Source organism: Salarias fasciatus, chromosome 9 (assembly GCF_902148845.1).
Source record: "Salarias fasciatus chromosome 9, fSalaFa1.1, whole genome shotgun sequence".
Classification (NCBI taxonomy): Eukaryota; Metazoa; Chordata; class Actinopteri; order Blenniiformes; family Blenniidae; genus Salarias; species Salarias fasciatus.
In genome coordinates this window covers 17,345,729-17,373,446 of record NC_043753.1, presented here as the reverse complement: position 1 = coordinate 17,373,446, position 27,718 = coordinate 17,345,729, and the positions used below count along the sequence as shown (strand labels likewise).

General features: G+C 44.6%; 1 protein-coding gene across 1 annotated transcript; it reads right to left on the bottom strand.

The window, feature by feature from the left end:
• Positions 1–669: 669 nt before the first annotated feature.
• On the bottom strand, positions 670–27,399 carry ube3c (ubiquitin protein ligase E3C). The gene is made up of 24 exons (XM_030099427.1): positions 27,278–27,399; positions 26,595–26,705; positions 24,470–24,523; positions 23,997–24,071; positions 22,783–22,929; positions 22,559–22,674; positions 22,295–22,452; positions 21,062–21,215; positions 19,635–19,855; positions 19,259–19,410; positions 18,973–19,160; positions 16,124–16,210; positions 15,829–15,986; positions 15,462–15,688; positions 13,490–13,594; positions 12,609–12,696; positions 11,085–11,182; positions 10,155–10,287; positions 7,958–8,205; positions 5,233–5,445; positions 3,678–3,866; positions 3,541–3,607; positions 3,302–3,432; positions 670–1,708 (listed from the first exon to the last, which is right to left on the bottom strand). The coding sequence occupies exons 2-24, from the start codon at positions 26,658–26,660 to the stop codon at positions 1,538–1,540; spliced, it is 3,246 nt and encodes a 1,081-aa protein (XP_029955287.1). The 5' UTR covers positions 26,661–26,705; positions 27,278–27,399; the 3' UTR covers positions 670–1,537.
• Positions 27,400–27,718: the final 319 nt, after the last annotated feature.

Genomic DNA, 27,718 nt, shown 5'->3' with positions numbered 1-27,718 from the left:
ACACACCCCAAAGCCCTTAATCCAACCAGCCTGATCTCAGGCAGCCGCCCGCCGTCTCCGGATGTTTTCCGATTCTGCTGCAACATCAACAAGAACGCTTCGGTCAGACCTTAAAAATCCTACGAGCAAGCGAAAGTGCATTACGCAGTGAAGATGATTCATAACATCCTGCATTAACTTTGTCAGTTATAATCCATCACGAGGTAATAGTCCTAAATAAATCTCATAGTAATTGAGATGAATCCCTCATTTCAATGACAAGTCTGGTTTTTAAGACCCAATTACCACTTTGAGTTCTCTGGCCTGGCGGCTGAGCGCGGTTCGGGCGCCGGGACGAGACGAGGGGGCAGCGAGTTGGCCGTTCCCGCCGGGGAGGAGAGGATGGAGGGATGGACTCGGTCCAAAGAGGGATGGATCTCTTCCTGGGCTGCACTGCATCAGAGGGCAGGTAGATTTATGACAAACGCACACAATCTTAATTTGTGCTCGGCCCGATAATGCATCTCAAGGCCAGAATAGTTCTGCTTAGTGTTTCTTAACTGGATGTTTCTTTAATTATATGTCAGAGGCCATAAAACTAAGGAGGAGATTTTCCCACAAAGCACTGTTTTATGTCCGGGCCATTACTGTAAATTACAAGCAACAAGAAAACTGGAAGACTTGTGGAAGGAAAATGCAAAAAGAAAAGTCTGTTTATTCGTTCCCATACACTCGTCTTGTTCTTTTCTTTTTTTTGCTTTTTTTTTTTCACCCTGTTGGTACACTGATCATCCCAAAGTCTTAAACAAAACAGAGCAAACGATCAACCTTCAGCTGCTGAGCAGGGAGAGAGGAGCATGTGTGAAAACATGAAGCCTCCATTCATCACACGACGGGAAAGAAAAACAAACCCGTACAAATACTAAATAAATGGAAAATACAAGAGCGGTCGTAAACATGTACATATTCACAAAACCATCATCATAGAATCCTTTTTTTTTTCTGAGTCTCTAATACAGCAATAAAAGTCATTTACACACTTCAGATGGCATGTGCACACTCACGGTATGGATGTCAGACATGGCGCTCGGTATTAGTAATAATGATAATTTTAGAAATCACAAATACTGAAGTTTTGATGATCTCTAGGTGAAAATACATACTGGCTGTACACTTCCTCTACAGTCTGTCCCCCCCTGTTGCTATATTGCCTTTTTTTTTCAATGCCATGTAATCTTTGGTGAGAAACAACCCTCCATTTTAAGTTTGCCCCAGCTCGCAATACTTATACTGTGTCGCTGAAGTATTCTGATAAGAGATTAAATTAGGTAAAAGCCACGTGGATATAAAAACAAATGATTTCCTATCTCGTTTTCATTTCATTCTACGGGTGAGCGTCTCGTCACCCCGGGGCTTGGCACTCACACGGAGAAACACACGACACAATCGGGCGGGTCAGTGCATCCTTTCGCTCTCTGTCTCTCGAGTCTGTCGCTCTGAGGCCGTCGCCGTGGCCTCGGGGTCCCGGCGGAGAAAGCTCGGCTCGGCTCGGCTCGGCTCAGCTCAGCTCGAACCCGGCGGACGACTCGATGGCGTACAGCAGCTTGTTCCTCATCAGGTGCTGGTCGCAGAACTCGGGCAGCTTCAGGAGGTTCATGCAGGTGCTGGCGGTGGGGAGGCGCTCCAGGTCGTTCCCGCCGTTGTGGATGCAGAAGGCCGGGTAGAGCTCCTGTTGGAGCAGAGGTAGACACAAAAATGAGAAAAAAAAAAAAATCTGGAGAAAAATGCTTTTTTTTTTTCTACCTAAAACATCAGGTAATAAATAAGCTGGTATAGTTAGAGAGCAAATTTGTTCTGTAAATCTTAATATCTTTCAGTGAAAGAAGAAAAAAAAAAAGGTGCGGCTCAACACGTGTCAGTAATCATCACAATTCACAAACTCATTCCGATTAGGCAATAAATGTCAAATTCCCGCGGGGGATAAATGTTAAAAGAGAGACATTAAGCGCTAAGCTGATACGGTGGGAGTATAAATTGAGGGAACCTGAAAGGTCCTGAGTGGGGGGAGGAGCCGGGGTTTGACCCTCGGATGAGCCGCTGGAGGAATGGTCATTTCATGTTGTCTATCTGGCCCGGTTTTTTTTTTTTTTTTTTTTAAATCCTACGTCTCGGCTGATGAGGACGGTGACACCGTCTCCATCCGCCGCGCCTCCAATTTTCACCCTCCTTTAAAAAGTCGGGCTTCGGCGGCCGAATCCTCGCCCGATTAAATGGCCCGTCGGGGGCTCCGCCGTAATGACCCCATTTTTCTGACAATTACCGTATTAAACTATCGTTGCTTATTGAGAAAGTGTCATTACGGCGGCGATCATTTAGAGGAGGAAAAAAAAAAAAAAAAGAGCGCTTCCATCATCTTTTTTAAATGGCTTCTCCTGACAGAGCTATTTCTCCTCTAATGAATCCTGGCCCGTTTTCACGACAGCTAATTAAGGCTTCGCTGGCTGGAGCTGGGGGCCGGGTCAGGGGCCGCTCCCCCGCAAATTAACGCCCCTTCCCAGCCCGGAGAGGAGACGGGGGTGGGAGGGGCCGAGTTCTCGCACGCCGGCCAAAGCCAGATTTATTATACGGGGAGGGAAGAGAACCTCCAAACCCCGGCGCAGGGTACAGCGAAACAATTAAGGAAGAGCATTGTTCCGGCGCTATTTTGCAGAGCTGCAATAAAGTTTTCCTAACTAATGACCGTAATACGGCGTACTAAAACCAATCATATCATGATTACAGCTTCTGGTTAGACCAAGTCTGACATTAAAACTCTTTAATGGCCCCGAACAACACTTTCTGCTATTTCTCCAATCTCAAACTACTTAAGTGTCCCACAAATCAAGCGAGGGAGAAAGTGAAATGGCTTCCAATTAGGAAATCATTTCAGAAATAGGAGGTTAGCCGTAATGACTCAGCGCTGGTGAAACCATCTTCAAGATCTAGACAGTTTCCTCCGCCGCCATTTGTCTCGCAGGAGATTGCTGCTTTCGGCGGGCGTCACACAAAAGGGAAAAAGTTGAAAAGTTCAAGCTGCTCCTGAGTTCCGAACGGAGATATTTGTCGAGCCGAGCCCACGGCACAGGAAGGTCAGCGACTATGAAGCGGGAGATAAGACCCGTCTCGCGCCTAATTTCAGAATGATCATTCTGATTTCTGTTACCGTTCTTATTATTTTCATTACGGGCTCATTAAGAGAGAAAACTCCTCTTGAGGAGCTCAAAGAGCCGCCTGATAACACCAGGAACCCTCATCGGGGGGGTTTGGTTTGGGAAGGCCTCACCTTGAAGCCCAGAAGCGGCGGTCTGGAGCAGCTGGTGACGAACTTCAGCAGCTTGCGCTTTTCTTCGTCTGTGAACCCTTCGACCACCTCCCAGAAGATCTGGATGACGGGGTGAGTGGCCGAGTACCCGCCTGAAGGAAAACACAAAGCAGGAAATCGTGAGAACGGAGTGAAAGGCCCTTCATATTCTATCACTGTCGATAATAAAAAAAAAAAACAGTCAGAACATTAAATCTTACCAGAGTAGTTTGTAAAGTTTTTAAGGTCATCCAGACAAATTGGCACATGAGCTCCAGATATCAGCACCTGTTAGGAAGCAGAGTCGCATTAGTCCCTTTCTTCCTCCGTGAGTTACTGAAGCGTGACAGGTTTTTACCTGGATCTCCTGCTGGTCGAACATGCGCAGCCACTCCAGGTTGACCACGTTGGCCAGGCCCTGTCTGAAGGCCAGGCAGTGAGGCCTGATCTGCTTGTTCAGCCTGTAGTCGGCGACCAGGTGGATGTAGGCGATCCGGTTGGCCGTGGTCACGGGGATATCTTTGCCTCCCAGCTTCAGTTCAACCACCTGCAGCAAAGAGACACAACATATTAACACATGACCCCTGTGATGACCGTTTCGGAATGTTTGCCGATCTTCATGTTTTTCTGCAGTGCTCTGATTGGAGGTAAAGCGCTCTGCGAGCGCCACGCTTAAGTGCATTTCGCTGTTCCTAAATATAGCGCGCCCGCTGAACATTTGCTCCAATACAATTTGGCCCGCGGCTCTCTGTTCATTAACTTTAGAGCAGTTAGCACTTGATAGGATGTGCTCATCTGTGTTCATAAAGCCGGTGTGTGTGTGTGTGTGTGTGTGTGTGTGTGTGTCTGTGTGTGTGACATCAGTGCATGACACAGTGTGATGTTCATCTTTTTCCTGCAACAGTTTGCACACATCTGACCCCGTCTCATCAGGGGCTTTGATAAAGGATCAGCTCACAAAAAATCAATCAAAACAAAAGTTTCTTAGAGGGCCTTAAAACTGCTGACAGCTCACTATCTTTTTAAAAAAAAAATTAATTACTGACTCCAAATTGAATCACTATTTTGACACTGGATTTGAACAACACATAAAAAAAAAAAATCTAAAAATCTTTATTTAGCAATAAAACCATTATCAGCCTCTCTGTGACGCACGCTGAACAAAAACTGATGGATAAGCTTCACAAAGGCATTCGGTGCCGCAATCCTGAGTCAGATTGTGCTATAATGGAAGGTTTCTCTCGTCCTTTGTCCGGCTCATGACTGCCGAGTGGCCTCGCACACGGCCGACCGTTTTCCCTCTCACACTGGATTCTGATTATGTGCTAATGTAAGAGAATTACCGCCGTTATCTTGCTTGCTTGCTTGCTCTGACTATCTCCTGAGGGCAACTGCGGGGCAAACTGCTCCCGGGTGTGTGCCTAATCTTCCGCAAATTGTTTTCCCTATCGTGTTTGCGATGGCCTATTTGCGAGCGGGAGGGCTACATTGTAGCGGAGCCGTTTCGGGCGCTGTTTGAGGAGAGCTAATAAGACGCGTTAAGGCCCTGAGCAAACAGGAGTGCAGGTCTGGGTTCCAGGTGACTCAGAGTGCTGCTGCTGCTGACGCCTCGTCTCCGCAGCCTCGAGCTTTGGAGGAGGGCGGCGTGCTTAAGAGCGGCTCGCCGCTTCTGTCAGGCGTGTTTCTCGGCTCGTTTCTAATCGAAAGGCAGGCGGAAGGGTCAACAGAGAGGCTGCGTTTCCTGCCGGGCTCAGGGCGACGGCGGCGACGTGCTTTATCTCCCCCAGAGCTGAAAAGTGGCGCGTCGTGGAGGGAATGAATTATTAACGCCACAGAAGGAAAGCCAAACAGGCGGCAGACAGAGAAATGGAAAATGAGCGAGTCGCTCATCCGACACGGAGTCTCGCCGTCACCTGAGCCTCTCCCAGGTCGTTGTTGACCACGGTGAAGTTGAGGCCCAGCTCCTCCACGTCGCCCTCGTAGCTCTTGAGGAAGAGGAGGTTCCGGTACATCTCGGGGTCCAGCGAGGCCAGGTGGTGGATGTCCACATCCGCACTGGTCCCCAGGAGTTTGGACAGGAAGAAACTGGCAAAGGGCAACTCCACCAGCATGTTCTCGTACAGAGCCTGTGGGCAGAAATATCAACATCAGCAAGAGGAGAAGTGAGGATTTAACAGTTCACAGAGCTAGAAAGATTCAAGAGGAATCTAGAGCACTTTAAGAACTGTGTTCCTGCTTCATAACAACTCCCAGCAGGCTAATCATGATCAATATGATGATCTGCTTGATGGTCGCCTGTAGCTTGTGTGGAAAAACTGTGTGTTGTGACACCTCGCTATCAGGACCAGAGAGATCTTCAGGGTGAATCCGATCATGTCTGGGTGACTTAAAGCTAACAAACAGACCGCGATCCGTCGCAAACACAGGCTTCTTCTGTTTCCCTGGACTCAAACTTTATAAATGCCAATTCTCACCTTGACCTTAAATGCCATTAAGAACCACAGTCGGGCAGGTGACTCATAAAGCCCAAAGCTAATGTACTGGAATAGTCCGAAAAAGAGCCCATTGGAGACATTAAAATATACAGGTCCTAATAAATGATAGCGCTAAAAACCCTGACCACATCAGCTAAATGGATTATAAATCTCGAGGATTTCCATAATGCATGCATCTTAAACACACACGCTCGCATAAATCACGGCTATTTTCTAAACACAGGTTAATTGCACAACTTCAAACATTGTCTATTTTTTATGCAAAATAATCCACTTAGTATTTCTCTGGTGGCCGCCGCTCGTTTCAGACCATATGCGCCGCATGGCCCCTTGAAACCTATCAATAACACTTGTGCCGGGAAGAGGCAGCAATAAGTATATGGAAAAAACCTGTAGCCTTATTTTTTCTCCGCCACTTACTTTATTTATGAGTGTTTATTGCCAGAAATTGTGCCAAAATGACTTGGGCTGGGAAGAATTAATTATTATGGCCCAGGCCTTTTAATATAAGTGAGTGCAGTGGCAACGCAATTAAAGCGGATCGCGGCGCCATCAGGTGGAATAAATGCCAACGACATTGCAGGTGCATTCTGTTAGCTGCCAAATAAATTCCTTAATTTACAGCATTAAGAATCAATAAAATTATAATGCCTTTCAAACGCATCTCTATCAATCAGCGCAGGCGCCTCCGAGAGGAGCTATCAGTCGCCGCGGATTAGTGAGAACAGACCGTGTCGGAGTTTTAACAAATGAAGGAGCGTTAATGCTTTCCCGTCCTCCATAGTTTACAGCAGCGAAAAGGTCACTGCTGATGAGGCTGAAGGTTTTGCGCTAATGAGAGACAGATGAAGCACAAGGAGAATCTCCGGCGGGTCGCACCACATAATGAGGGACTCCGGTTTTTAGCAGCAAAAACGCTCTCATCAAGATTAAATTAAACTTTTTTTTTAATCTTTGGGCCGAAGCGATGGAACCACAAAAGCAAAGGAACCTGTTTTTATGTTTCCCCATTTGGGGGCTTAAATCTTTCCAGCTTGTCAGCTGGGTGGACAAGTGAGGAAGAGGGATGATGACCGGCCTCTATTCTGATGTTCAATCCCATTTCAGTGAGTACCCCAGACAAGCCACTCCTGCCTGTAATACATCACCTCCACAACAATGGCACGCCTCGGACATTAATTAACAATATTAATCTCCCGTGTCCTTTGAGCTGCAACGTGCACCGTGCACGCTGCGGGAGCCGGTGATGCAATCCCAATCCATATAAACGCTTGCCTTTTATCCAGGCAATAACCGCACTAAACAAATATCAATACGCCTCTCAAATGGCCACTCAAACGTCCATTTTTATGGAGAAGAGGAACTTAAGGAAGGGTTAATTGAAAGTCAAATTCAAATTAATTTCCCCCGGCCTAATTGCCTGAACCATTAGCTATGGGGAGCACGATATCGTGGACGCAGGGGCGGCGGGCTCGTGGCTGACGATCGATCATTTCTCACTTGCACAGAATGCAAAAAGAAGAAGAGGAAGAGGAGGAGGAGGAGGAGGAGGAGTTTCAGTGCACCGATAAGTGGACCGGACCGTCCAGAGAGAAGAGACCTGGATGTTCCTGACTGTAAAGCAGATCAAAATGCTATTACCACATGCTTTGAACTCTTATTTATGTCCTGTCTCTGCGGGCCTGCTGATTTAGTGCCAGCCAAATGCAATCACTACACAAACAAGAGGTAGGAATCATCGGCTAATGGAAGCTCTAATTGAGAGGCGACCGCTTGTCATGAGGTAATTCCTCTCCGGGTTGAGATGATCCCCCCCACCCCCCACCACGAAGAAGGCATCTTGATAAACAATCACTACCCACATGCATTAAGGATGATTTAGAAACATTAGCTTCTAATAAATAGTGCCACCGGAGGAAGGAAGGGGGCAGAAAAACAATACCGTCGACAGATTGAGCGCAGTGCTAATTAACCGAACTCCGGTTTGCGTTGAGTGCCAAGTCTGGGTTCAGACCCCGACCGTAAGAAAAAACAAGTGACAGCAGTCACTCTGTCAGCCTTCAAAAAACAAAAAGGAAAATAAAAAAGAAGAAAAAAGCAAGTGCTGTGAGTAAATTTTCAAACTCCTTCACTGCTCGCTCACCTTTCCGAGGATCCTGCCCAGGAAGTAGTAATGCCTGGTGAAGGAGTCCCCCACCAGCATCTCGGCGGCAGGGCTGGGGTACAGCAGGCCCTCGTTGGTGGTTTTGAAGAAGCCCTGGTTGGGGTTGAAGCCCGACTTGAGGAGTTCGTTGAGGAACTCCCGGAAGATGCCGCCGCCGTCGATGCCCGCCTCGTCCAGCCCGTGGGCGTTCAGCAGGTGAACCCGAATCCGCTTCTTCAGGTCTGGTTCTGAATAAAGGGAAGATCCAAAAATGATCTTGTTATCAATAAACAGAATTTATTTTCACTCCATAAATGTCACTAATGGCCTCTCACAGTTTTTTATTCTTTACTCCACATCCATTTCAACGTCATTTCCAGCAGGGGAATTAATTGAGACACACCGGTAGCATCTTCCATCTAAAAGCCGATGGTTATGTTCACAGTTTATAATGGTAATAAACCTATTTTCTCCCTGAAAGGGACGAGGATGCACATAAACTGACGTCAATATTACATTTTAACAACAAAGCAGCTGCTTTTGACTCATTAAAGCTATTTACTTTAATGGCAGCGGACTATGGCTGGATGGGTGTATTTATGACAAGGGACAAAAGTGTCTTTATTGTGGCTTTTATTGAAAGGGAACAAACAAGCGTGTTAATAGGATGATGTACTAATTCTTAAACGGTGATCACATTTGTTTCCATTCTTTCAGAACGTTCAAAAAGTTTTAAAGTGCCATCAAAGTGTAATTTGACTTTTATTTTTCTTTCAGCTTAGGTTAAAATAAGAAGGATTCCTTCAATCACTTCATTCAAAGACAAACTGCTGCGTGTTGTTTCCAGTGTCCCATCGGTGCGTTGGCTCCAGCATCCTGACCTCTGTTCATAATGCGATCAGAAAGACTTGATTTTGCACCTGTTCTTTTTCATGAAGCAGCAATGTAATTTCACAAACGTTTGTAGGGGAATTGATAGTAAAAATAAGTCTGGAGTAGAATGTTATGGCTTGAATTGAATTGATTTATATGACTGTGAGAAAAATGCAAATGACTAAAATAGCAACACATCTTTCATCTCTTCATTATTTAAATTAAAAATACCTATTCAGTGAACTAGAAGAGTGTGTTTCCGTGAGCTTAAAAACCCCTTTCGTGCAGTGGGTGGCATGGCAGTAATGAGTCACTGCTCCTCAGATAGTTTGAGTGGAAGTACTCGACATGTTTCCGATATTTGATCAGAGAACCGAATCGGCTGATGAGTCTTTCAGACTGAAGGCAGGAAGAGCAAGAAAGTGACTGTCACAGGGTTACAGGGCTTCGGTCGTTCGCTTTTCTAATCTGGTTGAGGCTTCATTACCGAGTCATTTTAAACACTTTACTTTTTTGTTTTTTTTTTACTCTATTTACATCATTCCTTAATTTCTGCAAATCGAAATTTAGTTCACCTTTTAACACCGACACAGTGAACAGAACAGGTTAATCTTACAACATTAGTACAATAAGTTCTGGTAAGTAATAAGGTCTGAATTTAATAAAACAACCTCTAAAGTCACCAATAATTCCATGAAAATATAATCCCAACACATTAACGTGGAGCGTATCGTGATGTTTACCCCCAAACATATTTTGCAAGAAAGCGCTTGACCTGCAGAATATTCAGATCATCTTTCAGAATAATTAATGTATAGCGATAAATCAAGGCAGCTATAACTTATGGACACATAAATGATATAGATCATGTCTTCAGCCCAGGTCGCCTACTACTCTTTTTAATCAGATTGCCCCACACTGAAGTACCCTTTCAAATCCAAACACAAAAGAAGTGACTTAAAATAATTGATTCGGCTTTTATGTGATCCATTAGAATAATCAGAACCACAATTATGCTTTACTGAAATTCAATATTCTGAGAAGAGCGAGACCTAACCTTCATCTTTAATGTGAACTGGAACCTTGAACCTGACCAGTAAGATTTTATAGAGCATAACAAGAGTTTCAGTAACAGTGTCAACATTTATCACGCCACATTTCCTCTCCTCTTGCGCTTGTCATGTAGAAATAAACGCAGGAAATAACAGCGGGCCTGGCGCCATTTTCCACGCAACTTGTGTTCGCGTTGCATAATCAACACGGCGGATACTGCAAACATTAAAAAAAAGCTCTTTTACTCAGAGTGCAGGGACGCGGGGCTCACCGTTTTCTGGGGAGAGTTTATCGTAGGCGTCCTCATAGATGTAGTTGCGTCTGATGGTGACATTGATGCCATCGGGGAATGGCCCATCCCCCTGCACGTCCCGTTTGTCAGCATAGATTAACCTCTGGAAGATCTACAAGGCAGATGTAAAACATGGTGGCAGGGTCAGTGACAAATCCTCTCGGTTATAAAATGTTTATTCTGACCGTATGCTTTAAAGCGGACGCGTCGCGTCTTGGACGTATCTTGTATCCTGTGTCGTTCGCTGCGGGAAAGTATTGAAAAGGCCGAGCCATAAATTCTGCTCAATGTCTATGAATGAGGAAGCGGCGCATTACATAGATTTAACCAGCTGCTGCTTGACGCTGCTACGTTTCGACTAATAATGGTGATTGAAACTGTAATCTTCCAACCACAATCCTTGAAATACCCCAAAATATGAAGCTGCAAAGCCACTGAACCATCACAGGCTGGCCAGAAAACACGCAACAATGTTTTTGGTTTGTTTTGTTCACAGCAGCGGCTTCTTCTGTGGCGTCCTCTCATGAACTCCATTGTTTAATGTTTTACTTATTGTAAATTTGTCAGCTGAGGGAACGGTCAGCATGTGAGAGAGGCGTCCGAAAGATCATCCTCTTTCGCCTCATTGAGCAGTTTGCGCTTCGCTTCCAGTCGTCTTCACGGGGCGAACACTCTGAGGGAGAGTAGCAACCGTGCTGAACTGTCTATTTATAGACAATCCGTCTTACTGTGAACGCCAAGGCTTTTAGACACACTCCTGTAACCCTTTCCAGCTTCGTGCAGGTCAACAAGCTGGTGTGTGTGAGGTGTGGTTCACAACGTGAAATGCTTCTTGAGTATAACAGACTCAAAACTGGAGGGTGTTGTTTTTGCTTGTCTAACTGTGTTTGTTGGATAGTGGAGCGTTACCTTCACTCTCTCCTCAAAGGGAACCACGAAGGGGAGCTCCGTGAGGATGGCCAGATGTCTTTCTTCAGAGACGGACAGCTGTGGAGGCTCCAAACCAACTACAGAGAGAAGACACAACCGCTCATTTACTTATTTGGGACAATGTGCAGATAAACACTGAAACCTTTCTCCAAATTCTGATTAAATTAACTATTTTACCTCATTTTCAGTACAACGGCAAATGATTCCTCCTAATACTGTTACTTCAAGCCGATAAGACTTGCAAGATTTTGTAAAATCAGAATTCTGAATCTTTTCCAAGTGAATATTTTTTTGCTGGAAATCTACTTTCTGACATCAGGTCTTTAACATTGCTCTAATTCCTCTCTGCTGAGCAGCGTGATGAAGACCCTGTCCAATTTTTACTGGGCAACCATTAAGGGCATTTCCATCCTACAGCCTTTTAATTACACGCTTTTAATTAGCCCAACTGTGAGCTGCCCGTCCATCCGCCAGGCTTCATCCATTAAGCTGATGTTTGCTTTGTATTAAACTCAGAGTTTACCCTGTTTAGCGCTCAGAAAAAAAATGCCATAATAGCTAAACCGCTGCTCGCCCTCATCATCTGCAGCCACTGCAGCTCAATTATTCTGCTCAATTAGTCAATCTGATCTGCATTTTCCCATCAGGTTTCCATCTTTGAGGAGAAATATGGCCTCCAAGTGGTCAATACGTTGCTCGTTCATCAACCAGGGGCCTGTCCATTTAAGGAAATGAGAAAAGGCCAGACAAACACAAGCACCAGATGTGGCTGAGTTCATCAGGTACTCTCACACTAATTGAATTTATCCAATACGGCCCCCTGAGCGGCATTAGGTAGATCATACACACATTGTTATCTGCTTGTTTTCACACCACACTCCACGGGAACCCGGGATGGCTCGACGCGAGCCTGATAGAGCCCTGCCTGCGTCGGTGTTTTATCTTCAGACTGCCTGGTCGAGTCAATGAAGAGAGAACGCCGTTACGTTCTCTTAGTGTTAATGGGGAAGTTAAAGACTTTTATATTTTCTTTTGTGGCTTTAGTCGTAAGGAGAAAATCTATCTATATATTTTTTTTTAAGAATCAATTGTTTCAGTCTTTAAAAAAAAAAAGACTATTTTAAAGAGAAACCGCTTTCTCAGCATTTCCTCTGTTTTCTTCCCCTCATCTGTTGCAGACCGAATCGGGAGATGACTCCTTTCTCCAGAGGGAAAATCACACCGATGCACCGCTTCATCGAAAATTAAAAGCAAACACAGAGAAGGTGACATTGGGCAGCAATTACAGTGATTTCTTGGGCCATGTATCAAGCTGACAGACGCATTATACGATTCTAAATTTCCGTCCACTGCCAAATGGCGATGGAGCAGCTCTGTGGCGTACATTAAACACAGCGCAGTGGACATCCAGTTGTTTCTGCTGATGACAAACACAGTGGGCCGTTCTGAGACATGGATGACTAACCTACAGCTTGAGGAAGGGGGAATTAGAAATGGGAGTACCGTCGAGCGTTGACTGGAGCGGCCCGATGCGACCCATCCTGCGTGCCCGCCACACATGTCTGGCCGAGGGGACGTAGAGCTGCGTGACCTGGGGGAGGGAAGGAGGAAGCGGTGAAGACCCGGCAGCTCCTGTCTGTGCTTCTCTTCTGAAGTCTTGCTGCATACGCACACAAGACAATCGGTTTTTAGAATAATTGCTTCATCTTAATGCCAAGGGCTTTCACGTTAATAACCAGGTGCAAAATTAAAATTGTCAAAAAGTATCCTGATGTTCACATCCTGGTAAAGCTCATTAAATCTGTTTTTTTTGCAAGGACAAAGCCTTTTCATGTTGTTATATGATATTATCGATCACAGATTTGAGTTTCACCTGAGACAAATGCTCAAACAGTTGTGCATAAACAGACAACATCACGTGAAGCGTAACCTGAACGCCAAAGAATCAACCACAGACCGGAACTCTTGTTATCAAGAGCCTGCAGTCTGCCGCTGAGGAGGCAGACATCTTTATTGTACATAAATGTCAAGTGGAGAGGATAAGAAAAGGATTTGAAGAAAGTGGTGACGTTTATGACAGGCCCAGGTTCAGCAGCACATATCCCGTATGATGTGTATGATGGCGTTGACCTTTTTCAACTGGTCAGGAAAAAAACCCCTGAAATCTACAAGAACTACACATCTGAAAGTCCGACAGCCTGCAGAAAGGACGGACAGTGGGAAAAGTGGGAAAACGTAGATTCTTCTGGTGAATCGTCCATTCCACCGCATGAAGTGCTGCTACTTCTCTCACTGCTCCACACCGTCTTTCATTTCTCACGCATGCTAAAAGGTCACCATAAATATTATGCCGACAGATTTCAGGAGACATGACGGTGACGTACCTTGTCTGCTCGGATGTTGACCTCCTCAGAAAGCCAGTGACCTGCTGGACAGAAGGGTTTCCTGATGTCGCGAGCTTTCACCATCTTCACCAGGTTAGTGATGACCTGAGCAGTAGATCACACGCGCAGACAGACGCACATTCAAATCTTTAACCCCTGCTAATCACAGAAAAAGGGCATCCAAGAATATCTCAAGCAGAGAACAAAAGTCTGTGCCGAGGTTTTTTTTTTTTTTTTTCATGCGGACGCCGTTCAACAGGATGAGGTGCTTTCTCTTAGAGGGAGGGGGGGGGAGAAAAAAAAAAAAAGCAATTTGAGAATTTAGCCATTAGTGGGCCATTTATGGGGAGTATAAAAGAAAAACGACCTGCGCCGTCCCTCAATGTCCAGCCCTGTTAATTACTGGCGAGGTCTGCTGACATCAGCCATCGGACGGAGGATGCAAACGGCTGAGCAACACGGGTTCAGCGGCGCGGCGCGGCGCGGCGCCCGCCTGGCCTGCAGTCTCATGGTAACAATAATATTTCACGTTGATGCAATGTTGTCACTCTGTAACCTGCGCGCGTATATTTCAGCTGTGAAATTCTCGCAGTGACCTGACAGGGGAAGCCTTGCTTTCTGTATTATCTGAACATTTCTGTGCTTTTACAGCGCTGCAAAGAAATAAAAAAAGATGAATATTCGACATTTTCATCAGTGAGGAGTAAAAGATTCGACCAATGAGCTTTTAGTTTCCACAGCAGGCGATTCTTCATGAGAAGCTCCGCTGTTGCTGTGGGCGAGCGGCGTTCAGACATCTAGTGAATAATACAACGCGCGTCATTGAAGGACGCTGACATTTGTCAGCCGTTACGGTTACAGCCGGTCCATTTCCATATAATACCCCCAGCCAGATTATTTCAATCGAAGTGTTCTTTTTCTAAAGCACGCCATTTTCATAGAGCGACAATCAATCTGGGCCAATCACCACCTAGGCAACCACAGTCCGCAATAATGGCGAGTGCAAAATGCTGTAAAAGGCGCGTGGCGATGGGTTTGGAGCGGACCTACCCCCTGACTCTGGGAATGAATAAGCATTCCTTAATTAGCCCATCGGGTTAAGTGCAAACCTTAATGGGCCTTTCCCAAACTCCGGCGTGACATCGTTCTCCAAACATGGCCAAGAAGAAAGTTCCATTAGCAATATTAATACAAGCTTAGTTGATCATTTTCATTCAATTAACTTCTTTCAATTAAATAGATAGCTCGACAATGGGGGTGATAAAAGATGGGGAGGGACGGCTGATGACACGAACCAAACATTAGCGTGTTAGGGGTCAGCAGCGTTAAACTGACTGTAAATCCCAACGTTCAATTTGGAAAATGCATTTCCCCTGCTCCCCACTTCTTTAATGGGTCGTTTTAGCTGACAAGAGGCCTTTGAGCAGATCTTTTATGAAAATTCCAGACGCGCTCTTTGCGTATTCGCCGCCTTTCAGAGAGCAGCCATGTTCTCTTTTAAATCTGTCAGTCTAACAGCCAAGAACAAAGTCACTTAAGTACCGTTTCCTGGACGGAGAAAGGAGGAGAGGGGCGAGACAAGCTGAAAGGAAGACGAAGAATGAGGGGAGAATTAACCTAATGCTGTTTTCTGCCTCATTTCCTCTGGGTAAATAACCAATGGGTCACCTCCACCGTGCTCCAGCTTGTCTTCAGACCCTGGATTCCTACTAACACTGCAGGACGATCAGGCTCAACCAGTCAAGATCTGTTTATTTAAATTTTTGATAATTTGATAAGAGCAAACAGATTTATTTTTAAAAAGTTTTTTTTTTTTTTTTTTTAACAGACTTACAGAAAAATGCTTTGGGGGAAAAGAGTCAATTAACCACGAGAACGTTCTGATTTGAGTTTGTAAATCATCAGAAAATTGTCCTGCATGTTAGAGAGAGAATATCAGGTGTTACTACTGATGAAAACACAGCGCACTAACCTTGAAAAGCTGGACCCAGCGCTTCTGCTCGGCCTGGATTCGCTGCTGAACGGCAGTGTTGGTCTTGACGCCCACGCTGCGGAAGGCGGCCATGTACTCCTCCCTGTGCTCGGTTTTGGTTTCGGGGTAAGCCAGCTTGATGATTCCCAGGCAGGCGTCTCTCAGACAGCGGGACAGAGTCACCAGCTCCGACAGAGTGAAGGGCATCATGAAGGACTGCGTCTGACCTGTGGACAAAGAGGATGTTTTTTTTTTTTTGTGTTTGTGCTTATGACTTGAGCACGGTGAGTTTTGAGAGAGAGAGAGAGAGTAAAAAGAATAAAACTACGTATTTTTTCTTTCAGTTTTTGCAGAGGGATGCTTTTACCTTCCATTTCATGACCGAAAAACTCGCTGTCGTGCACAGAGATGAGAGAGTGGCTGAAAAGCGAGCTGAAGAGATAGAAGAGGGGAATAATGCGGTTGGAGTCCTCGAATGACATGGGCGACCCCCGCGAGATCAGCTGCAGCAGCGGCACCATGGACCTAAGAGGAAAGACACACACAGGCTGGAATCGAGCAAATCTCATATATTATACTAATGAGGTGCATAAAACCAGGAGCAGGTGTATAAAAAGCTGTGCACACACACACGTGCTCATATTTGTGTTCAAGCAGCTCACCCCGTGATCATTTTAGTGGTCATGGAAGTGATCAGGTGCCAGAGATGCCTCAGGAAACGTGCGTTGAAAGCTAAACTGTACAGAAGTCTGCAGCCAAAAAAGAAGAACATAAACGTGAGACGTTCATTTCCATTCAGGATAAAACTCTCATCAACAAGAAAGACGGCATTAGTTCAGGAGGTATTTCAATCAGACGACACAATCAGTGTGAAGAACAATCAAATAATTCCCCTCCGCCAAACTGTCTGCGACGCTGAGACTGTTAAGTTTGTCCTGCGGAGCAGAGGACGCGAAAAGAAAGGAGCGAAAAAAAAAAAAAAAAGAAAAGAAACGACACTGTTAACCAACATTTCCCTCAGAGAATTTTCGTGGCCTTTCTCTGTGTTTTTTATACCTTGCGAGGGCCAAAAGGAGATTAAATGAGCCATTAAGCTTTATTTAGGCGAGGCACCTTCCATTAGTAAACTAGTTGCTGGCGAGGGTGCCCAGCCCGGGTCATAAACAGCCCTCTGGCTTCCTGCTGGAGCCCCATTTAACTTAATGGCCAGGGGAGGCAAGACAATGGAGGACGGCGGAGGAGGTGGAGGAGGAGGAGGAGGAGGAGGGAGGAGGAGGAGGAGGAGGGAGGAGGAGGAGGGAGGAGGGGAGCTGGTCCTTGCTGTGACCCCGCGGCACCAGCATGCTTCCACACTCACAGTGAATTACATGATAACACTGAGGAGGGCCCACATACTCTGTACTCAACGGGGCTGTGGCACCAAGGTGTGAAGGTGCTCTTTGTTCGTGTGTGTGCGTGTGTGTGCGTGTGTGTGTGTACTCCTAAATTGCATGGCTTTTTCACACAAAGGGTAAGTACAGGTGACAATAATGTGGTAAGTAAGCTAAAAAGGAAAATAAAGTGTCCCTGCATATAATAGGTCCCTGTCTGAGAGTGACAGTGGTGACAGCAGTAAGGATGCAGCCTTTAACGCGGCGGCATCGTGTCTTCTCAGATGACGAGCGGATTAAAAAGGGTCAAGGGAGAGAAAGAAAGGTGAAACAGGATACACAAGGAAAATTGAAATCCCATACTTGCTGAATATTCTCATGTCTGAGTTAACGTTCAAACTCCCATTCCCCAATCCAATCAACCGAAAGCCCGCTCAAAAAAAAAAAATCCTGGAGTGGGAACGACCATTAGGAGCGGAGCGTCAGACGAGCCTCAATACGGATTGAGGAATGGCTCGGGCCGAACACGGGCCATCTGTCAGCGCAACAAGGCCCGGGAGAGAAGCAAAGAGTAGTGCTGCGGGCTCATAACAAGTGATGCGGGTGTTTGATTGAAATGGGAAACAAAGCACTAAATGCCAGCTGACAAGCTGATTTACAGCCGGAGAGAACCCAAACCCCCATTTCAATCATGGAATGAACCACTAATAAACAAAGTCAAGACATCAAAAGGGGTTGCGTGTACGAGTGTGTGTGTGAGAAGCAGCTGGATGAATAATGCCCAGATCATTTCATTTTGCGGTAATGAAAGAATCTTTGTTCAGCAGAAAAGGGAAAAAAAAAAAACCCAGCTGTGCTCAGGTCAGATTTGAAACCGTAAAGCCTGAACGAGTTTCCGCCTCAGCACAAATTTGTTTTGCGGACTTGCGTATTAACACGATCAACGTGATTATTTCACGACAACGCAAAACTCGCGCCAGCCTCTCAAAAGCAAATGGAGGTCGCTTTCATCACGGCGGGCCCGTTAGCGGCAGAGCGCCGCGCTGGGCGAGCGCACGTGATCAAAGTGACGGGACGGCAAACACACAGCCCCGACAATTAAAGGGAAATTACAGCGTACGCTCTACAACTGACACATTTTGGTCCCAGCTGATCGTCCAAGCTTTCGAATTATTCTGTGAAAAAGAGAAGCCACACTGTGAGCAGTGAAATATTTTAAATATTTATGGAAAAGGCAGAGCGCTGGGAAGGCTGCACGACTGACCGGCCTTCCTTTTTTTTTTTTTTTTTTTTTCTTTTTGCTGTAAGAGCAGTAAATCAAGGCCGGGATGCAATTTGCTCCCCTTAGCCTCTTGTAAAGCTATCCCGTCCACTCCTGCAGTGATTAATCTTTCTCAGTGAGCTAATTATTTTGTACAGATATCCGATAATGATGGAAGACGAAGGACGCGATTTATGGTAAAAGCGGAGGGAAGGTGGAAGCTGCAAAAACAAATAAATGCGGGTAATTTGGAGATAGAACCTGAAATTCCTCTAAATTCTACACAGTGATGTGGAAGTGATACTTTGCTACCGATAACAGCTTTCGTGACACAAAGAAAAAACTTAAATTGCTCTTATTCGCATTATTTCTGTTGCGATTCATGCTCTGAAATAAAAGAACCGAAAACACAGGTGCAAACGTGATGCTCCTGTGTCTTTAAACGGACACATCTCCAGCCACACATGCAACTGGCATGACAGCAGCTGCCTCCCCCAATAATTAACTAGAGCAGGTTGAGCATCCATGAAGCTCAGGCTTGATCACCTCCTGTCAGTCAGTGCACCACCCGGCCCCCCACACTACCTCTGACATCCTGGCCCTAATGTAATCAACCTGAGAAGGGGTAATTGCCCTCATCCACAACTGACAGCTTCCCTGACATCCCTGCTTCCTCTGCCGGTTGTAAATGCCACTGGGCGCAGGCCGCTGATAGCTGCCTGCCTCGCTCCGCCGTTATTTACATTAACTGCTTACGGCGCGGAAACACATAAAGACACAGTTTTGCTCTCGATCAGGTGGGCGTGTGAACACGGTCTGATCCTGACAGGGCGCGCACGACGCTATGAAATCAGCGAAAACAAGTTGAGGATTTTTTTACCTGACTTTTGGCACCATGAGGCGGTGCTGCACCATGAGCGTGTGACAGATGGACGCCATCATGGTGAAAACCTCCTCGCTGGCCGAGTCCCGCCACACCAGGTTGAGCAGAGCGTTGGTCTGCTGCTTGGTGTCCAGCTTGTGGACACACTCCTCTGTGATCAGCTGCACAGAAATCCTGCTGTCGTCCTACCGGGAGAGAAAGTGGAGCAAGAGTTTGTGTTGATAAAACAATGAGTCAGGCCTGAAATTTACCCTTTGCATAATGTGAAGTTGTGGCTCTGTACCTGCATGGGGAGAGGATGGATGTTGGCGTCGTCATCGTCCTCCGAGTCGCTGCCCACTTCAGGCCTGCTGCTGCTCTCTGACACCGGCAGCAGAGGCAGCAGCGTCTGCAGGGCCCGGAGGTAAAGCAGGAGACCCTCCTCCGATAGTGAGCCTGCCGACACACAAGTCAGCATTACTGTCAGTTCCTGTTCTATATGTGCAAAATAGATACGAGCAGAAAAGCGATGATCATCTTTTATTCAGTGAGTATCGGGGAAATCAAATAAGTCTTCAGCCTGTTTTTGTGCAGTATGAGTGAATCGCTCTCAGTAATCTCCAGCCTCCTCTCTGCTCATCTGGCATCAGAACCGAAGCAGACGGTCTCCCCCCACCCACCGAGGCAGTTCTCCCCGGCCGAGAGGACGAAGTAAAACAGCCACGGTGCCTGGCTCTGTGCCGCGGAGGAAGAGTCGACGGTGGCCTGCAGGGAGCTCAGGAAGGCCTCGAACGGGAATGAGAGACGGAAATCTGACAGCGCAGGGATGAAGAAGTGAAAGATCTGCTCGGTGAACGGCGCAGAGATGAACTCCTCGGTGAAAGCCGCAAATACAAACTGCCTGTGGGACAACAGAGAAATGAAGGAATTAAGACACTGCTTGAAAAACGCATGAAAATAGTGAAACGCAGAAATGTCCTGAGAGGACATGTTTTCTAACATCATCCTGCTCTCTCTGCTGCCTGACCTCTCTCATATTGTCTCTCCAAACAGGGCTGCTTTGTGTCGGCCGGTCACACACATCTGGCGGGCCCAGTCAGATAATTAGCTGTGAGCGGCCGTGTGTACACAAGTTCTTCTCACTCCCGCCTTGCTTTTCTTCAAAGAAGAAAAGGAGTCCTCTCGTCGTTTGTTATTAAGAATGTCTCGGAGTGAGGACAAACAGACTGATATTCTGCACTTCGGTGAGCGAGCGGCTCTGCTCCACTTTTACAGCTTGTTGTAAATTGGTCTCAGGAGCAATTACTACTTCACCACCGACTCCAGGGGACAAAAAAAAAAACCGCAGTAGTTTGTCTGATCGGCTTCATGGGTGATCTTAAAAGAATTCACTCGGGACAAAGACTTTTCATTCCTGCTATTACGCAGTTCACTTCTGCACTGTTTATGGTAGAAACCAGAACATCTGCAGACAATCGGAGCACCTCAGACCTCGTAAATCCTTATCATACGTTGCCAGTCATTCAGGTGTACTCTTATCTGTGTGATAATCAGAAATGGCACGATGATTGCTGTTTTGATTGTTTTTTTTTAAGCTTATTTAAGAATGTGGCATGGGTCACTAAGTCAAGGCCCTTAATGCTCCCAAACTGTTCCGGTGCAGGCGAGCTAGTGAATCTACATCCAGAGCAAAGACGGCCCCACACACCGAGACAACGTCTGTTTTATCAGAGAAGGAAGGTGCAAAGATAAAGAAGGAAGCGCCCTGGAGCTCTGGTGAAGCTCCGTTGAGCTTTGCGGAGGCGTTACGGGCCCATCGTCAAAATACCATCAAGTCGGTGGTGAAAACAATTACACACATCGCTACCTCTCACCTTCTCACCCTGGTACGTGAGCCAAAGGGAATTTTACCATCAAATCTTAGTCTTAACCAGACGAGTCTGGTCAGAACATTTCAACTCTAGTCAATTTTCACATCGGTCACAAGAGACACACAGTCTTTATGATATAATGTAAAATCTCATTAGAAAGCCTAATAGCAGAGCCAATGTCAACATATTTTCCTGCTGTAACTTGATGTTTTAAACTGTTTTCTGGGACGCTGTACCTTGCGCCTGTTGTGCAGGAGGAGTAGGTAAAGTGCAGAGGTTTGAGGATGTGCTCCAACAATGTGCTTGCCAGAGGGACAGAGGGGGCGTCGCTGTACTCCAGACTGGAGGGGAGTCTGTGATTCACCAGAATATACAGCGACCTGTAGTATCCTGAGAGAGAGAGAGAGAGAGAGAGAGACAGAGAGAGAGAGAGAAAGTCATTTAATACAGGAGAGTTTCGAAAACATGGAATGCAATTATTTTGTGGGACCATGAAAGGAACAAATAATTAGTAGTAATAGTCAATTATTAACAGGGACAAAACAATCAATTACTTTTTCGAAAGTGTTAAGAACACGAGTTGGGCCTCTGCTTTTAACATTCTCAAGCATGGAAAATGCTCTGACTGAGTGAAAACTTCATTGTTTTTAAATATGTAAAGATTAAGAGAGAAATGATTGTTCACATTGTAACTAGTATCTGAGACAGGTTAAATATTTTATAAGTAGAATAAAGAAAGAAAGCTCAATGTGGTTTAAAGAGTTGGGTAACACTTTACTTTAAGCACCCGATATAACACATTATAAGTAGTTACAAACACTCATACATGATCACAATGCTTTATAACTCACTATACAGCATAGGATTAGGGTTAGGGTTAGGTCCTGGCATTGTGATCATCTATGAATGTTTATAACTATAGCTACACGTGTTATAATGGCATTATAATGCTTTATAAATGTACTTATAATGTGTTATACAGGGGGGCTTCAAAAAAAGTGTTACCAAGAGTTGATTTGATTTTAAATATGTGGATAGTAGTAAACACAGAATCAAACCGGTTTATTCAGAAAACGCTGTTCGATAGAAAATGTGCCGAAGTTTGAAAACAAAGATTTAAGTTCTGTCGGCCAAACGTTTAGTCATCTTTAAAAACAGTGGCGAGTCTGACATGTGAAAATTTAAAAAGAAAGAGCAGCAGCAATGTTCAACACAAGGTGCAGACTATAATTCAATAAAACCAAAAATGTCTCACTTAAAATAAAGCCGTCTTTGTACGGGTAAACTGATGTTGACAAATGCTCAGAGAAAAGCCTATAATTGATTAGACCCAGAAGATTTGTTTCCATCACAGTAAAATGTAGAACAGACTCACTATCTGGCAAGTATTAATTCAGCTACATCTAGAGATCGCAGCAGATTGAATAATAAATGATGTAAGGAAAAGCAGAACGGCAGCATGAACTCACCTTTCTGTACCATATAGTGCAAAATCTGCTCAAGTAATGAAGCTACACAGTTAGCATCTGGAATAACGGGAAGATAGGTTCTCTCTGAAGAAAAGATTTCTAACATCCGCATGGGAACGGCAACGTTTAGACTGTCGTCTTTGCAGTTTTGCAGGAGTCTGAAAGACAAAAGAACAAAAAGGAAAATTAATATACCAGTTTTGTTTTTTTTAAACATCAGCTCACTGTGTGGTTTGAAAAAAGTTAATTATTTGTGTACTCCACCTGCAGCAGAAGCCGAGGATTCTCTTGATCTGAAACATACATGTCTGCTTCTGTGGGCCCACCAACAGCGTCACAAACTGGCCGTTGTGTTTGACCAGGTTCTGGCAGAGCCATATCTTCACAAACACACAAGCATGCGCAGAGGTTCATAAAATAGACTTTGGCGTGGATATTTGTAAAATGATCATTTTTCACTACATCGGCACAATGGGACATGTTCTTACCAATCTGTGTGCGTCCACACTCTGTCTGTAGAAAAATATGAGCTGTCTGGATAAGAGGCAGAGGCCAGCGCCGTCCAACACCCGCGACGCCCCCCCGGCCTGAGTCTGGTTAACACAGTCATCAAATCGAGCCCTCTGGATGGAATACTGGGGGTCAAAAAGGTCCGAGGTCACTTAGTGCTAAAAACTCATCTGAATCACATGTTTGGACAAAGATGCACACACAAGCAGTTCAAGCACGTGTTATTTCTTCAGCGTAGCGCCGCAGTTTTCTGAGTTGTTGGCGAAATGCAAAAATTTTTTGTCATCAATTAATCATATTATAAAGAAGTCTGAAACTATTTGCATCATCATAAAAGAAATAACTAAAAAGGTTTACCTGTGCAGAATTCTTATGGCAACTATAATCAACTGTGCCAAAATCACAATGTTGAGATTACAATAAATATCCACTTCAGAGGCAAAATGTACTTATTCTGTCAGTGGAATGTAAACATTAATCATGGAAATGGAAAAAAGTCTAAATCAGTCCCTCACAACAATCTAAGCCTTGTGATTGTAAACATAATTCAAACTGTACATTAAAAAAAAGGCTCTGCAACGTTCAACAGAAGTGTAAATTTCACCACTGCTGACTAAATAACCGTGAAAGATTCAGCAAAACAACTTCTTGATATTTATTACAAAGACACAGGATGATGACAGTTATTTTTGGGAGATTGAAGTCAAAAAATGAAAGTTTCTAACCCGGGCTTAGAAATTTCTCTGAAGCTCTTGCAATTTAGAAGCAAAACAGTGTGTTAAAAAGCAAAAATGACACTGCAATTTTGAGAAAATTAGCCACACACTGAGGTTATCTAAATTGAATGATGAAATGTTAATTAAACACTGGCTGGCCTGTTCACAAATATTCACCAACACAACACTGACTCAGAATGTTATTTTATAGCATAACACCAGCAGGCTTCATTTCATAGAATTTCAAGTATCAAAAAACTTTTCTCTTTTTAGAACATGAAAATACGGTCACCCCATTTTCAGATAAAAGATGTCAATCCCTCCTCAATGCTAAGATATCAGGTGAGTCTTCTTTAGCCTTTTGATCCCCTAAAACATCCAAGCTAAATGTGCAGGTGCGGCTCAGGATGTTGAAGCCGCACAGTTCCTAAAGACAATGTGCAAAAATGTCAGACAAACAGCACTCGTAAACATACTTGATGTTTTAAGTCCTGGTAGCCACGTATGTATGACTGAATAATAATGGCATTCTTCAGTCGCTTCCGTTCGTCCTGCATAAATAACACAAAGGTTACAAACATAGTAAATCATCAAGGAAAAGCAAAGAGCTTATTTCTCTCAGTATTAATTATTTATATTTATTTGTTTCAGGATACTTTTTAATTCAGAATACTTTTCTATTTTCACCAGATCCTTGAGAACCTAAAGCAATACTGGCACATGACCCTTTCCGTCTTGAACGATTTTGCCCACCTCTTTTCAGAGATGGACAAGTCATGATTTCACAGTTTTTCTGCAGATCTCATTACAATGTTTTAGTCACTAAATAGAATCACATCAAAGCTGTTTCTCAATGGAGAACTAAACACATTTTCATTCATACAAATTCTATAAAAGAGTAGTTCCTCAACTTTTGTACCAGTACCAGTGTGAATATATGTGCCTTTACCTCTCTTTTCCGTCTCTCTTCTTGAGTGCGGTGCAGCAGAGATGCTTTCTCCTCCTGGAAAGACACAAAGCACATTGAAAACACTTGAAAACAACACTCTCCTTTTCGACACAAATATGCAACTGCACAGTGTTGAAGTGCACTGTAGCCCTACAGCAAGATATCTGTGGTTTGACTCCAGGCTTAGGGGCCTTTTTTTTTTTTAATATAGCGCTTTTCACAGATCAGCCATCAAAGTGCTTCACAGTGGTAAAAAGTCATATAAAGATCAGAGACATAAAGACAAAGGAACATTCAACAGAGCATGTAACACATAAGATAAGAGATCTTAAAACATTGCGTAGTACATAAAAACAGTGCGATAACAAATCAAATAGATATGGTACTGCCAAGACAATGCTGTGTCAGTGGGTCTAGAATGCCTTTATGAAACTGATATGTTTTTAAGTGTTTTTGAAGGCAATCCACTAAATCCAGGGAGCGGTGGTCTAGAGGAAACTCGTACCACAGGCGAGGCGCGGTGGATATGAACGAGCGGTCATCCCTAGTTTTAAAGTGAGTCCGGGGGATTCTCAGCAGGTTCTGTTCAGGTGACCTCAGGCTCAGGGCCGAGCTGTAGGGCCTGATTAAGTCTCTGATGTACATGGGCCCCTGACCGTGTAGGGCTCGGAAGGTCAGCCAGGATTTTAAACTGGACGTGGAACAAACATGAGATTTTAAAACAGGTGTGAGGTGGGACCGCCTGTTGTTGCTGGTCAGTAGCCTCGTAGCGGAGTTTTGGACGTACTGAAGACGAGCCAGCTCTTTCTTGTTGAGGCAAGTAAACAGGCTGTTACAGAAGTCCAGCCGTGAGTATATGAACGCATGAATGATCATTTCAAGCTCGTTCTTTGATACCATGGGTCTGAGCTTAGCGATATTGCGCAGCTGGAAGAAACAGTTTCTAACTAGCTGCTTTGACTGGTGGTCTAGTGACATGGCGTTGTCAAAGATCACCCCAAGGTTCGTCAGAGGAGAACCACTGAAGCACTGGACCTGACAGTCCAATCAGGTTCAGCAGCCTGTTTATCAGGATCTGGTGGTCAACTGTGTCGAAAGCTGAAGACAGGTCCACTAGGACCAGCACTGTGCACCTTCCTGAGTCGGCAGACATCAGCATGTCACTGGACACTTTCAGCAGCGCAGTCTCTGGAGAGTGGTGTTTACAAAAGCCTGACTGAAACGTGTCATAGATGTTATGCGATTGTTGAAAAGATGTGAGCTGTTCCACCACCACCTTTTCGAACATTTTGGACAAAAAGGGGAGTTTAGATATTGGTCCAAGTTAGGTTACTTAAGTTTAAGTTCTAGATCTGCATGCTTGAAGATGGAAGAAAACACACCAGAAGAGAGTGACAAGTTGAACATTTTGGTCACCCATGGTCAGATTGTGTCAAAAACACTCAAAAAGGTCTCAGAGAGTAACACATCTACAGAACTGGAAGAGGGTTTTGTTTCAGCCATCAGTGCTGAGATGTCTTCAAGGCATACAGGAGTAAAGGAGGACCAGACATGTAAAGGCAATTCAACACGACCTGGACTGCACAAGGAAGGTGCTGGGATTTAGTCTTTTATGGCTCTGAATTTATCGACAAAGAAGGTCGAAAAAAACATTGCTGTCAGCCTTACAGTGCACAGGGGCAGCCAGCGAAGCAGGGGACACAATGGAGTTTATGGTGTCAAATAACACTTTGAGATTTTTCTTATTTGATGCTATCAGTGCAGCAAAGTAACCTAACTGTAACATAGTTTCCCCCCACATTCTAAAAACATGAATTTGAGCCTAAATTGCACAGTAGTGTCAATATAAGTGTGGTTATATGCCTCTCTATATCTTCCTTATAATCGATTGGTTAAAAGTGAAGCCCGATGTTGCCCATAATCAGGTAGGAATGACTCAGACATTCTAACTCAAAGTTGGATAAAGTGGTACAGAAGATAGATGAATGGATGGATAGGAACGTCAGTGCACCTGTCAGCATTTGCCCTCTGATGGCAAATACAGATGGAAGGATGAATGAATGGATGAATGTGAAGGAATTAACTTCTTGTTCATCTGAGAGCAGTAACTCTTTATCAGACTCACCTTCTTACTGGCTCCTCCAAGAGACACCTTGGGTCTTGTTTTGAAATCTCCTTCAAAGCTAAACATTGTTAGATTTTTCCCATTGACTGATTCACACTTTGCTGCAGGTTTCTGAAAGAGATAGTGAAAAGAAAGTGGAACTTTAGTCTTAATCCAGCAGTTAAAACAGCACCGAGAAAAAGAAACATACTGAAGCGATGACTTGTAAATCATCTGGCCCGACTCTCCAGTCTTTACACTAGATGGCTACGTTTGTGGTTTAATTCCTCAGTCGTGAGATCACATTACAACACTAAACAGGATCTCAACACTAAAGAAAGTGAAGGTGAGGTTCACTCTTGGCTGACACTTTCAGTTTGGGTTCACAATAGTTAGCTCGCCGGTCAACTTAGCTAGCTAATGACTCAGCAGCTGTCAGGGGCTCAACAAGGCTGTTCACGCTGTCTGACACCGGACATCAACGAAGAAAAATAAGTACACAACGTTTATTCATGACGTGTCGAAGTGCGGGGTCGCACGGATGTCAGTAGCATGACTTTGTTGATGTTAGCACAGTAGCTAACTAGCAGGACAGCTAAGCATTCAGACAGGCTAACTTCACGGGGACATGTCCTCTTTAAAACGTCGTCTTTTACAGGGCACGCGCCCGACTATCGCCAATGAACAACCTCTGAGTCTTTTACCTTCGATTAGTGAAATTAAAGTGTGAAACACACACAATAACAATGAGAAGTCTGCTGTGGTTAATCCAAACGTCAAGTCTTCTTTTCCTCTTTCTAGAAATCAACACAACACAGGGAACAGTCAAGTTGTCTACTTCCGGATCCTGTGAATCCCTGCCTCTGATTGGACAGGACTCACATCAATAAAGCATTAGACCCGCCTTCTTGCTAGAGTCATTGAGAAGCTTCTGTTTGCGTAAGAAGGTAAATTGCTCATTTTCTGGAGAATCCAAAGTCAAAATATTACTATCTATCAGTTTTCAAGATATTAAACAACACTTGAAATATTTACCACCTCACGTTGTGACAATTTCTTATTTTTTATTTTCATCTTAATAATATAAAGAGATCATATACACCTAAAAAATACACAAATGTCACTACTGAAGCAATTTTCAACAT